Below are 14,392 nucleotides of genomic sequence, written 5' to 3' on the forward strand. Positions count from 1 at the left end.
GAAACTGAAGTGCACTGTACAGGTGGACAAGACCAGACTGAGAGCACTGCAGCAAATCAGGCGGACGTGGGAGGATGTTTATTTGCCTTGAAGATTAGAGTGTTGTAGGTGACGTGCCACAGCATTCCGGAACCACAGCCATCTGGACCAGGGGACCAGAAGCTGGGAAGGACAGGAAATGAACTTTCTCTAGGAACCACTGGAGTTGTCATTGTGATGCTTGGTGAGAGGGTCTGTAGGATTTCGACCTTCAAGAACTGTGAAAAAATAAATTTTAAGCCTTTAGGTCTATAGTAATAATACAAAAACAAAAACATCACAAACTCAGAAAAATTGGCAATTGGGGAAATCAAGTATTTTTCCTTTTGTCCTATATGAACTCATACAATCATGAATCTTTAATCACCCATGAAACTAATGTGACTTTTTGGGACAAGTTTGGAGAAATTTGAGTATTATCACTAAATTTTTAAATGTATGATACTATGGCTGGTTATATTTTTTAAAAGACCCATGGCCTCATTAGTCAGTCTTAATAGTCGTTAATGTGACCAAACTCATCACCATTTTGCTCTTATATATTGTGATGTTATCCATAAGTGTTTACCATGTAGGTCTATGTTTTAGGAAAACGTTATAACACTGAACAAAACTCGATCTTTGAGTTATCCAGCAGTTTAAACATTACATTGTATGTGTAGCTGTAAAGTTTTATCAGGGAAACTTCTGCGATGAATTTTAGAATATATTTCTGTCTTTCTTGGGTAATAAAGACTTGCAGGGTTTTGGGTGGGTTTTTTGTTTTGTTTTGTGTTGTTTTTAAAGTGGTAAAATGAAGTCAGAATTTTATACTATGTGTTGGGTAGAACAATTAGAGAACAGCCTTTTAAACACAGCAGTGACATGTTTTCTCTTTGAATATTTAGATTAAAATATGCTATTAATTATCTAGGTTTTTAGCTTAATCTGTTTAAAATATCTTTACAAACAATAGCCGTTTGGAAGTAAATTCAAATTTACTTTTAAAAAGTTACAACTTTTTGTAGCATGGAAAATTTTAAAAAGTCTTACAATGTGTTGTACTTTATAAAATAGATTATGAACTGATTTTCATATAGCCATCTCTCTTTAAAGGTTCTGGATAAAGCTGAGTATCTAAGAGATATGGAAGCAAATCTTTTGCCTGGGTTCCTTAGGTTGCAAGAATTGGTAAGTAATGAGTGAGAGTGACTTTACCTTGGCATAGACCAGGTCTGTCCCTATCCAGTGTGTTATATTCTCGGGTTTCTCTATCATGATCACAGTTGAGTTATCCATAGTAATATTAATTTATGACTTGATGGGCTTATTAAATTATTTTAGCTTTTCATTTTCAATTATAAAGTAATTCTTATCTGTTAAAGAATTTTAAGTGTTCACTCATTAGTGAGAGAGGGCTAGACATTGGATTCTACAATAATTCTTAAATATCTTTTCATTTACATCTACCACGTCATGCTGTGCTTATTCTGATCATCTGGATTTCTGTCCACTAGCCATGCAGTGTCACCATGCAACTCTCCACTTTACTGTGTGTTATCATCGAATTGTTTTAAAGCGGCTGTAATTGCCATGTAATGCAGAAAGAGCAGGAAGATTTAATAAGCATGTGCATCAGATTAGAGAGTAGTTATCATAGGGGAAAAGCACAAACATTTGGATAATTTGAACAAAACTGATGAGAGAATTCAGTCTTTACCAGTGTTCACGTAGGAATGTTAGATTCATAATAGTTATGCTTATTTCCTGTTGAAATTTTATTCACCAACAGCAGAGAGCTAGCTAAGCAGACAAGTACTGTTTGCTCTTTTTACTTAAGAGTGATTTAAATTTTGTGGTTGCTTTATATTTTAGTTTGGTTTTATTATCTTATCGGTGGTTTGACATAGTGTTTTGGACATACTTCCTAGCTGTATGCTTTTGTATTAAAGTGTTAAGTATAACGTTGTACTAAGAACCAGGGCAGTCTCCCCCTTTGAAATTGCATTCAGTATTAAAACACGAGAAACTGCTGGTTCTAGTTCCTGTTCTGTTGCTGTGATAGAACAGTAACCTTGGGGAGAAAGGGTTTCTAAGCCTTACAGTTCCACAAGACATCCTGTCCCTCATGGGGTGGGAGGGCACGGCAGCAGGAGTGTGAGCCCAGCCTGGCACTTGGGAAGCCAAGTTGTTCCATCCCTATACAGGAAGGAAGGAGAGAGAGAAAGAAAGAAATGAGAAGTGGGGCCTTAAGGCTTAACCAGTGGCATATTTCCTTACTGCCTTCTGTAAGGCCCTGCCCCTAAAGGCTCCACACCTTCCCAACTGAAGGCCAGTTGTTCATATACATGAGCCCATTAGAGATAATTCTGATTCAAATGATTGCAAGGCTGAAAGTTTAAGGGACTCCCAGGTGCCACTGAAATCATTGTCTCCCAAGAGACAGTGGTTTTCTCGTGGTTCACAGTTGTGTTCTCTCCAGGTTCACCTATGGTAAAGAATTGGGGAGGAAGAAGGTTCACCTATATAGTAGAGAGTTGGGGAGGAGGGTAGGGTGGGGAGCACTCCAGGAGGTAGGTGTGAGGTCAGTACTGTAATGAGGTACCTGCCTGTGCTTGGTCCTCCTTTCATTTTGTTAGTTTGTTTTTGTGGCTGTGTGGGGTTTTAAATGGCTGCTCTCATTGTCTCTCATTCTTGTCATAGTCTTACCCGTTGTTTTCTCCTTATAACTAGTAATGGTGTTCAGGTGACCTTGGCAATATTAGGCCTTTTACTTGTGTCTTAGTTTTAACTATAAAAACTATTTGGAAAAAAAATTAAGGTTAACTTAGTAAACACTTCCTGTTTTTTACATTAAGTATCTAAGTCAAAGGAAATTTAAATTGTAATAAAACCCATTGTATACTGGAAGATTTTTAAGATGAACAGTTGGAAATATTACCAGTTTGAAATCACTGATCTTTGTTCTTGTCAACTTCTCTATGTATTTAACTAATTTTATAAAATGCCTTTTACCTAGCAAGAAGGCTCAGTGTTAGGAGTTCTTGCCCCCAAGCCTGGTGACCCAAATTCTTTACCTGCAACCAACATGCTCATGGAGACCCAACTCCAGCAAGTTGTCCTCTGATCTCCACAGCCATGTGTGATAGGCAAGGGGTGCTATATATGTGAGCACACTAAATAAGTACAAATAAATCTGTTGGTTTTCCATGAGCTCTATCATCAAGAATGTGGATAGAGCATACTTTTTTAAAAATTTTTAACATTTTTTTATTACGTATTTTCCTCAATTATATTTCCAATGCTATCCCAAAAGTCCCCCATACCATGCCCCCCACTTCCCTACCCACCCATTCCCATTTTTTTGGCCCTGGCGTTCCACTATACTGGGGCATATAAAGTTTGTGTGTCCAATGGGCCTCTCTTTCCAGTGATGGCCGACTAGGCCATCTTTTGATACATATGCAGCTAGAGTCAAGAGCTCTGGGGTACTGGTTAGTTAATAATGTTGTTCCACCTATAGGGTTGCAGATCCCTTTAGCTCCGGGTACTTTCTCTAGCTTCTCCATTGGGAGCCTTGTGATCCATCCAATAACTGACTGTGAGCATCCACTTCTGTGTTTGCTAGGCCCCGGCATAGTCTCACAAGAGACAGCTATATCTGGGTCCTTTCAGCAAAATCTTGCTAGTGTATGCAATGGTGTCAGCATTTGGAACCTGATTGTGGGGTGGATCCCTGGATATGGCAGTCTCTAGATGGTCCATCCTTTCGTCACAGCTCCAAACTTTGTCTCTGTAACTCCTTCCATGGGTGTTTTGTTCCCAATTCTAAGAAGGGGCAAAGTTTCCACACTTTGGTCTTTGTTCTTGAGTTTCCTGTGTTTTGCAAATTGTATCTTATATCTTGGGTATCCTAAGTTTTTGGGCTAATATCCACTTATAAGTGAGTACATATTGTGTGAGTTCCTTTGTGATTGTGTTACCTCACTCAGGATGATGCCCTCCAGGTCCATCCATTTGGCTAGGAATTTCATAAATTCATTCTTTTTAATAGCTGAGTAGTACTCCATTGTGTAAATGTACCACATTTTCTGTATCCATTCCTCTGTTGAGGGGCATCTGGGTTCTTTCCAGCTTCTGGCTATTATAAATAAGGCTGCTATGAACATGGTGGAGCATGTGTCCTTCTTACAGGTTGGGACATCTTCTGGATATATGCCCAGGAGAGGTATTGCTGGATCCTCCGGTAGTACTATGTCCAATTTTCTAAGGAACCGCCAGACTGATTTCCAGGGTGGTTGTACAAGCTTGCAATCCCACCAACAGTGGAGGAGTGTTCCTCATTCTCCACATCCTCGCCAGCATCTGCTGTCACCTGAATTTTTGATCTTAGCCATTCTGACTGGTGTGAGGTGGAATCTCAGGGATGTTTTGATTTGCATTTCCCTGATGATTAAGGATGTTGAACATTTTTTCAGGTGCTTCTCTGCCATTCAGTATTCCTCAGGTGAGAATTCTTTGTTCAGTTCTGAGCCCCATTTTTTAATGGGGTTATTTGATTTTCTGGAGTCCACCTTCTTGAGTTCTTTATATATATTGGATATTAGTCCCCTATCTGATTTAGGATAGGTAAAGAACTTTCCCAATCTGTTGGTGGCCTTTTTGTCTTACTGACAGTGTCTTTTGCCTTGCAGAACCTTTGCAGTTTCATGAGGTCCCATTTGTCAATTCTTGATCTTACAGCGCAAGCCATTGCTGTTCTATTCAGGAATTTTTCCCCTGTGCCCATATCTTCAAGGCTTTTCCCCACTTTCTCCTCTATAAGTTTCAGTGTCTCTGGTTTTATGTGAAGTTCCTTGATCCACTTAGATTTGACCTTAGTACAAGGAGATAGGAATGGATCAATTCGTATTCTTCTACATGATAACAACCAGTTTTGCCAGCACCATATGTTGAAAATGTGTCTTTCTTCCACTGGATGGTTTTAGCTCCCTTGTCGAAGATCAAGTGACCATAAGTGTGTGGGTTCATTTCTGGGTCTTCAATTCTATTCCATTGGTCTACTTGTCTGTCAGTATACCAGTACCATGCAGTTTTTATCACAATTGCTCTGTAGTAAAGCTTTAGGTCAGGCATGGTGATTCCACCACAGGTTCTTTTATCATTGAGAAGAGTTTTTCTATCCTAGGTTTTTTGTTATTCCAGATGAATTTGCAGATTGCTCTTTCTAATTCGTTGAAGAATTGAGTTGGAATTTTGATGGGGATTGCATTGAATCTGTAGATTGCTTTTGGCAAGATAGTCATTTTTACAATGTTGATCCTGCCAATCCATGAGTATGGGAGATCTTTCCATCTTCTGAGATCTTCTTTAATTTCTTTCTTCAGAGACTTGAAGTTTTTATCATACAGATCTTTCACTTCCTTAGTTAGAGTCACACCAAGATATTTTATATTATTTGTGACTATTGAGAAGGGTGACGTTTCCCTAATTTCTAACACTCTTCTCAATGATATCTTGGTCAAGGAAGGAATAAAGAAAGAAATTAAAGACTTTTTAGAGTTTAATGAAAATGAAGCCACAACATACGCAAACTTATGGGACACATGATCATTTCGTTAGATACGGAAAAAGCATTCAACAAGATCCAACACCCATTCATAATAAAAGTCTTGGAAAGATCAGGAATTCAAGGCCCATATCTAACCATGATAAAAGCAATCTACAGCAAACCAGTAGCCAACATCAAAGTAAATGGTGAGAAGCTTGAAGCAATCCCACTAAAATCAGGGACTAGACAAGGCTGTCCACTCTCTCCATACCTATTCAACATTGTACTTGAAGTCCTAGCCAGAGCAATTTGACAACAAAAGGAGATACAAATTGGAAAAGATGAAGTCAAAATATCACTTTTTGCAGATGATATGATAGTATATATAAGTGACCCTAAAAATTCCATCAGAGAATTCCTAAACCTGATAAACAGCTTCAGTGAAGTAGCTGGATATAAAATTAACACAAACAAGTCAATGGCCTTTCTCTTCACAAAGAATAAACAGGCTGAGATAGAGCATACTTTTAAAGTCTAAATAAATTCATAATTAATTTTTAAAAAATCAGTGAGTTTCTAAACTGAACGTGTTTGAAAAGTCCTTTTTTGGGGGGCTGGTGTATAGCTCAGTAGTAGAAGCTTGGCATTGTATTCATGAGAAGTAGAGTCTTTCCTGAGAGGGTTCTCTGCTGGTATCCACGCAGGAAAGCTAATCCTGTGAAGACATGGCAATGAACCCCAGTGCCTTCACCAATGAGGTCAGACTCTAATGAACTCCAAAGTCAGGCAGCTCATTTTTAGAATATTTAATACACAGTACAATTTGGGGAAAGTAAGTCCAGTCAGTCTAGTTCTATGTGCACAATAAAGCTTAAGGTGTGACTACATAGAAACTCTTTTACAAAGTATATGTGACCATGAGGGTGGGTTGTATAGCTGAAAGGCCTAGAAGATAGTATTGGTCTCTGACTGATAGCATAGAATCAGGAGGCCATCAAGTACACGTGGCATCTCCCCTAAGGATGGGTAATGGTCTAGGGAGGGAAGAATCTGGGATAAATATTCTGAGGAAATAGGGTGAGGTCTTGCCTCTATAACAAAACAAACAGAAAACTTTAATATTTCTTAATAATAATTTATGTGCTCACTTCGGCAGCACACATACTGAAGTTGGAACGATACAGAGAAGATTAGCATGGCCCCTGCGCAAGGATGACGCACAAATTCGTGAAGCATTCCATATTTTTTCACAGTCATCCACAAGATGATATGATAGTATATATAAGTGACCCTAAAAATTCCATCAGAGAGTTCCTAAACCTGATAAACAGCTTCAGTGAAGTAGCTGGATATAAAATTAACTCAAGTCAATGGCCTTTCTCTACACAAAGAATGAAGGAGCTAGAGAAAGGACCCAAGGAGTTGAAGGAGCTTTCAGTTCCATAGGAGGAACAACAATATGAACCAGCCAGTACCCCCAGAGCTCCCAGGGACTAAACCACCAACCAAAGAGTACACATGGTGGGACTCATGGCTCCAGCTGCATATGCAGCAGAGGATGGACAAGTTAGACATCAGTGGGAGGAGAGGGCCCTGGTTCTGTGAAGGCTCTATGCCCCAGTGTACGGGACTGTCAGGGCCAGGAAGCGGGAGTGGGTGGGTTGGTAAGCAGGGGGAGAGGGAAGGGATGGGGGGTTTTGGAGGGGGAAACCAGGAAAGGGGATAATATTTGAAATGTAAATAAAGAAACTATCTAATAAAAATATAATATGAAGTTATACAATATGGCAGATCTACTTTGATCCAACTCCATGTTTCCTTTTCTCTGAGTTGCTGTAGCTGTTTTAATAATGGAAAATGCTAAATTTTCTTTTTCTGTTGTCAATTGATTGAGAGCCTATGATTTTTAAAAATTCTCATAGAAAGATTTTGTCTTGATTTTTCCAACAGATGTGTTTCTTAATATCTACAAGATAAGTTCTGTATGACTGCTCTAGTGTTCATGAATAACTAAAATGTTGATTAACCTACAGTTTAATGGAAATTCTAAGCAATTATGTATGAAAATTTACAAATGGTTGAGCTCTCTGATTAGGTTTTCTAAATACGGTTTATTAATATGCAAATAATTTGTTACATATATTAAGCTTTGCTGAATTTAGTTGAAGATAGATCCAAAGGGAATTACTGCCCTGGGATTGTTAAATACTAAGTTACTTTTCTTCCTGTTTATTTATAGACTGACAGAAACGTGACTGTTATCTTTCTCAGTGAGATTATTTGGGAAAAATTTCGTCCAAATACTGGCTGCTTTGAGCCATTTGTCTTATATTTCCCTGACTATAGCATAGGTAAGTTTCCATTGTTTGAGCAGATAATCCTTGTGAAGATTTTTATTCAAAATGTTAAGCTACAAAATGTTTAGATTCATCAACTGTTGTTGCCAGTCTCAAATAAAATGCTTCTATTTCTGCATTTAAACCTGTGAAGGGAAATATTCTCATAATTACTAAATGAGCAGCTCTTATATCTTTATTAATACCTTTAACAGCATATACATATATACACACACACACACACACATATATATATATACATACATACATACATACATACATAATTAACTGTTTTTTATTTAGAGGAACTCAAAATAGATAAAGACCTTATTTTTAATAGCTTCTCATCCATAAAAATCACACACACACACAAAATAAAAATGGGAGAAGAATAGGAAAGAGGTTTAGATCAAAGGATACAATATTGTAGAGTCTGGGGTTTTTTTGTTTTTGTTTTTTTTTAAGATGTAAGCATACATACATAGATGCACACACACACACACACACACACACACACACACTGTGATGATAATATCCAGACAAATAAGAATCACACTAGACTGGTAACATACATTGAGGAGAATTGGGGAGAAATCTTTATCATATACGTGAATTAAGTCCCATGGTGACTGTTTCTTGATTCTATACATTTATTTGTCATTGCTGTAACTATTACTCTAACAAATACTAGTTCTCTTGTCTATTTAAGGGGGGTATATTTAATCTTAAATTTTATGGTTTAATAATTTTTCTCTTTGGAAGAACATGGTACTTCACGGTACTTCTATATTATTTAATAGCCTTGTTGATTATTGAATTTTGAGCTATCACTATACAGAGAAGATCCCTCCAATTTAAAGACTATAACTGTGAAGCATAAGGTGGTGTAGCAGGCTGCGAGGAAACAGCATCCCATGACCTCGGCCTTGTTAACACTGTCCTGCTCTTCTAATGAGCTGTAAGCATTCATTGCTGAGAACAACACATTTTTGCCTGTTTTCACAAGAACAGAAGCCAAGTAACACCTCCTGGTTTAGCTAATTAACTGTTTTTAATTTGAGGAACTCAAAATAGATAAAGACCTTATTTTTAATAGCTTCTCATCCATAAAAATCACACACACACACAAAAAAGAAAAATGGGAGAAGAATAGGAAAGAGGTTTAGATCAAAGGATACAATATTGTAGAGTTGTAGGGTTTTTTTGTTTTTGTTTTTTTTTTAAGATGTAAAACATGGTTGAAATTTCAGGACAAAATTAAATCTAGCAATCTTTGTAGTATTGCAGTGTAGAAATAAGATTAGATTTGGTTTAGTTACTATCAGCGTAAGGTAAGGCCTGCCTGCTCTGTAACAATTTGAAATTTTCAGTGACATAATTTCCTACCTCACTCGCTATGTGTTCCACCCATATTCTCTGTTTTCTTTCATTATTATATGCCCCTTGGTTCTGCTTCCTAGGAGCCTGTAATAATCTTTTGGTTTTAATGAAATATAAATATGAGAAAGAAAATAGCTTTCATCATATATTCTGTCTAGTGTGTTTTTGTTAGTCTAGATACATAAATGTAGTTTCATCTAAATCAGTGGTTCTCAGCCTTCCTAATGCTATCTATAATCCTTTAACACCTCATGTTGTGGTGACCCCCACCATAAAATTCATTGCTTCTTCATAACTGTAATTTTGTCACTGTTATGAATTGTAAGGTGTCCTATGTTTTCTGATGGGCTTAGGCTACCTGTGAAAGGATTGTTCAACCTGCACAGGGGTCACAACCCACAGGTTGAGAACCACTGATCTAAGCGGACTTAGTCATTATTGCTCCGTACGCTTGACCTCATTCACAGCTTCCATTTTCCCCAGGGGCTGTATTAGTTGTTGTAGGCCATGTGAGCCTGTCCCACTGCAGTTTATTTAAACTAAAAGTCCTCTCGACTTGACTTTTTTGGCATAGTTTTTTTTTCAGTCTTTAAATTCATCTTTTGTTTGTTTTTGTTTTGTTTTGTTTTTCCCTGAAGTTAATCTTGCCCTCCTTCGGAATTTTTCATCCTAGAGCCCTTTTCTCTGTACTGTTGAACATGTAAACATATTTATAATAATAGTCTAACCTGTTACTTTTCCATTTTGGTTGATTTCTGCTAATTCCCCCTCCCCCTCCCCGAGTATTAAGCTCCATCTAGCTACCTTTTTTAAAAACTGAATTATAGACATGGTGATTTGAACATTTTTAGGCTATATTTCATATGTTTTGGGAGAAAGGATCTAGAATAGTTTTTATTCCAGGGCTAATTTTCTAAGACCTAGCACCTTTGGAATCTCACTGAGTGCCTCAGATTCATCATGGTTTGTGCATTCTGACTGAAAGTAGCATGAAGAATTAATAAACCCATGTGAGCTAGGTGTTGTCTAACCTTTAGTTCTCAATAATTGTTTGTTTCCACTTCCTTCTGATTCACAGAAATTGTTCTCATTTGGCCGTATGATGTTTTACTCTGTTCATATATAAATATATATGAACTCAAGACCATTTGGCAGGTTTCTATACCCCTCCCTTTTTCCATCGCTTTAGGATGGCTCTATGTCCTTGAATACACTGCCTGCACGTCCAGCTGTCTTAACTCGACACCATCAGTACTCTCCTCAGCTCAGACAAACTACTGAGCTCCTTCAGGCTCAGCCGGTTGAGCCAGATATAGTGGTGCACAGTTCTGATCCCAACACTGTGGAGGCAGACACAGATAATCTCTGAATTCAAGGCCACTCCGGTCTATATAGAGAGTTTTAAGACGCCAACGCTACACAAAGAGACCCTAGGGTGGGGAAGGAAGGGAGGAAGGAACGCAAACTGGGTTGGTAGAACTCACCTGTTTTATTATTCCAGGACTAATTTTAGCTTTTTCTGGTACCACAGCCTTTTATTGCTTTTTGTTTGATGTTTGAGTATATTCATTTACAGTTAATTATTCATTACAGAAAAGTTCTGTCTATCTTAGGGTGGCTTTTTATGTGATAGGTCATGCCTTAAAAGCAAAATTATAGGACACTCAGGCCAATCAAAATGTTTTTCTCTTTGTGTGCTATGTAGTAGTTCAGCATTTGTTAGGCATGATTTTTTTTCATAACTTTGAGTAATCCCAGGCTATTAGATCAGACATGCCTTGGGTGCTTTAGACCTTGCTTATTGTGTATGTAGTCTGTACTCAAGCAACTGCTTGTTTTAATAGCAATTCACTGAGAAGTTTGATTCTTGGAGTGTTCCTCATGGCTGAAATGGGCCAGTGGCAATATCTGGATTATTTCTACTGAGAACACTTTCTGATAACAAATACTGTAGGTTTTGTTTTGTTTTTAATTCATCCAGCAATCTGTTCTTGAGTTGTTTGGCCCAGTTTGACAATCACATGTCAGTTCCATTGGAACCATCTTCCAGGACTTGGTGTAGAACTCACAGGTTAAAGACTCTGCCTCACAGAGCTGCTTCTCCTGCAGATGCCAGCTCCATTACAGACCTGCCTTCTAAAAGCTGACTGTCCACTAGGGTTCCTGTGATTCTCCCCTCAGGTCTCTTGGTTTGCCTGTAGGGCTCACAGAACTCAAAGCGTTTCCTTTCTTACTACTGTACTGACTACCATCAGATTGTGAAAGACTGAGAAAAAGCCAGACATGAACAGTTGTATGAGAAATGCAAAATTGAGGTTCAAGGAGGTGCCAAGCCTAGAAGCTGACCCTGTGGCCATGGTGGGGTGTCTGTCCACCCAGCGCGTGGGTACACTGGCAGTCTGTACTGCTTGCACTCCATCACCTAGGGGTGTGCATGGAGCCCCATCTAAATAGGTCCAGTTATAACTAAGTCTTTGCCTGGGGGGATGAACTTGGCCTTCAGCCTAAAGGCTAGGAAGTAGGGACCCTAGCAACTGCTGTCACTTGTAAGCTAGTAGAGGCCCAGTCAGGTCACCTCATTAGTGTAAGCCCCAGTATGTTTAGGAGGGACTTAGTGGGAGATGCTTAACCCATCATTTATGAAGTTTTGTGCTAGGAAGAAAAAGAAATACAAATTATTCTATCACATAATTACTCTTTTCTAACTGATAACCACTTTATTTTTCTTAATTATTGTTGGACCTAAATACTTGTTTTTAAAAAACATTTATAAGATTCTGGAGCATAATGATTGTGGTTCTGTGTTGATCATTTAAGTTGGTTTTGTGTCCTGTGAACAGGAAACCTTCAAAAGATCCTGTCCCATGATCATCCTCCAGAGTATTCAGCGGATTTTTACGCTGCCTACATTAACATTCTCCTTGGAGTTTTCTACACTGTCTGTCGAGATCTGAAAGAACTCAGACACCTGGTGGGTGAACATTTTGTGTGTGCACACACACACATCACATACACATACAATATTTGTGTGTGCATATCTGTTAGAAAATTTTGAGACAAGCTTCTAGCTGAGAATATGTGTCAGAAATTTGGAGAAGGCACTTTGAGGCTGTCTGTGTGTTAGCACCTGCTGAGATCTGATAAGAAAGTTGTATATTCATTGTTAGTTATACCTTTCCGTTATTATGAATGTGTCTTAGAGTTGTGAAAGGAAGGAGGCAAGGATGACTGGTTCCCTTTAGAAAGCTTCAGTGAAGGCACTGAGGGAGGTGACTCACTGAGGGTGGAGACAGGTGATGCCAAGGCCTGCTGGCAGTCTAGCATCGAAAGACCCTGTCTCAACAAACACAAACTTCAGTTAATATTTAATACTTCATCTCTGTGGTTGAAAATTCCTAGAAGGACCCTGTGTCAGTAGGTACTAATTGGCTAATGGAAGTTTCTATGGAGAGTGTGGAATGTTGCAGGTCCAGAACGTAACTACAACCCGCCTTAGGCTAAAGCCCATTGAGTGTCCATGCCTTCACCCCCATGCCCACCCCAGCTGTCTCAGGCCTAACATCCTGACTGCAGATAAAAACCTTTTTGGAATAAGCTAACAAAAGGTCAAATTTGCTTCCAGCTAGTTGAGATTTGCCAACTATGCCATAACCACCACCTAATGTTTCTACCAAAGTACTCTAAAAGTGCAGCCTTATTAGTTTGTTTTTCTTAGAAACTAGCAACACTGCTTCAGGTCCTAGTGAGTTTGAGTTTCTACTTCACTGTAGTAAATCTGTGGTGGTGTGAGTGAGAATGGCCTCCATAGACTCACATGTTTGAATATTTAGTCTGCAATTGGTGGAACTATCTGGGAAAGGCTTAGGAGGTGTGGTCTTATTGGAAGAGGTGTGTCACTAGGGGTGGACTTTGAGGTTCTAAAAGGTCCACATCATTTTGAGTTAGCTCACTCTCTGTCTCCTCCTCTCAGCTGCTGCTTCAGTGCCATGCCCACCAAGCCTGCTGCCATGCTCCCCACCATGGTGATCATGAACTAACCCTCTGCAGATATGAGCCCCAAGTTAAATACTTTCTTCTATAAGTTGCTTTGATTATGGTGCTTTGTCCCATTAATAGAAAATTAACTAAGACAAAAATTCTAATACAAAGTAGGATAGATTTGCTGATATTGGAGAAAGAAATGTAGGAGAAATGGGCATGATGCTGGAGAGCAGTACGTTTTGTCTGGGCTAATGGCTTTCTTGACGTGATGCCTTAGTAATTATGTTCTCTGCCTAGGTCTGAAAATCTAAAATTAAGGCAAAAAGTTGGCTGAGGCAAATAGCTCTCTATTATTCTTTTCTCTCTGAAGTTAATTTTAGTACTTAATATTGTCCCCTGAATTTGAATTTGCACAGCAATATCATTATGTCTGTCTCTTCTCCAGGCTCTACTACTAAATCATTTCATCATAAAATACTTACAATCAAATTAATGTTAATAAGTTCTATCTCTGTATGTAAACATACACATTTTATCAATTCGCTAAAATTACATTTCAGTAGGATGGTACCAAGGAAAATTAGTAAGTAGTCATGATTAGTTAATCCATCTCATACTTGTTAATGCATAGAATTTCTAGAGACATTGTTAAAACATGATTCTTGGGTATTAAATGTTCCAGTTGACTTGGCATGCCTGGGATAGTGCCAAGAACTCGTATGTGCAGCGCCCAGTGAGAACTCTTTAAGTCATCGTTAATTAGGTAGTGCTTAAATTATGATGGTGTTCACATGCTGGAAGATAGTTAATGGTCTGGCCCTGATCTTTTTATTAAATATCATTATGACTAAGAGTACAAATTATGCCTTGCTATTTTATTTGAGCCTAATGTATGAGATAGGATTTAGTCAATAGCATGTTTGCTGGTGTACTACCATTATTGATATTGTTTTATAAAATGACACTTTACTTAAAATTGAATTTAAATAAAATTGTATAATTTGTAATAAATTTTATGAAAAGGTTTCTAATTATAATTGTTTCCTGCTTTTTGTCTCTCTGTTTTTAAATTCATAGGCAGTGCTTAATTTCCCCAAATATTGTGAACCTGTAGTTAAAGGAGAAG

At 38.2% G+C, this 14,392-nt stretch overlaps 1 protein-coding gene and 1 non-coding gene across 2 annotated transcripts in view; both read left to right on the plus strand.

The window, feature by feature from the left end:
* Orc5 (origin recognition complex subunit 5) overlaps window positions 1-14,392 on the plus strand; it is a 56,754-nt gene that overhangs the window by 9,035 nt on the left and 33,327 nt on the right. Inside the window, exons 4-7 of the mRNA XM_085836455.1 lie at window positions 1,135-1,209; window positions 7,809-7,920; window positions 12,126-12,256; window positions 14,344-14,392. Coding sequence (XP_085692581.1) covers window positions 1,135-1,209; window positions 7,809-7,920; window positions 12,126-12,256; window positions 14,344-14,392 — 367 coding nt within the window. The remainder of the gene's footprint in view (window positions 1-1,134; window positions 1,210-7,808; window positions 7,921-12,125; window positions 12,257-14,343) is intronic.
* Window positions 6,710-6,816, plus strand: LOC147004917 (U6 spliceosomal RNA). The gene has a single exon (XR_015047060.1). It is a non-coding gene; the product is annotated as a U6 spliceosomal RNA (small nuclear RNA).

Source organism: Mus caroli, unplaced genomic scaffold (genome assembly GCF_978045245.1).
Source record: "Mus caroli unplaced genomic scaffold, Mus_caroli_1 scaffold_4, whole genome shotgun sequence".
Lineage (NCBI taxonomy): Eukaryota > Metazoa > Chordata > Mammalia > Rodentia > Muridae > Mus > Mus caroli.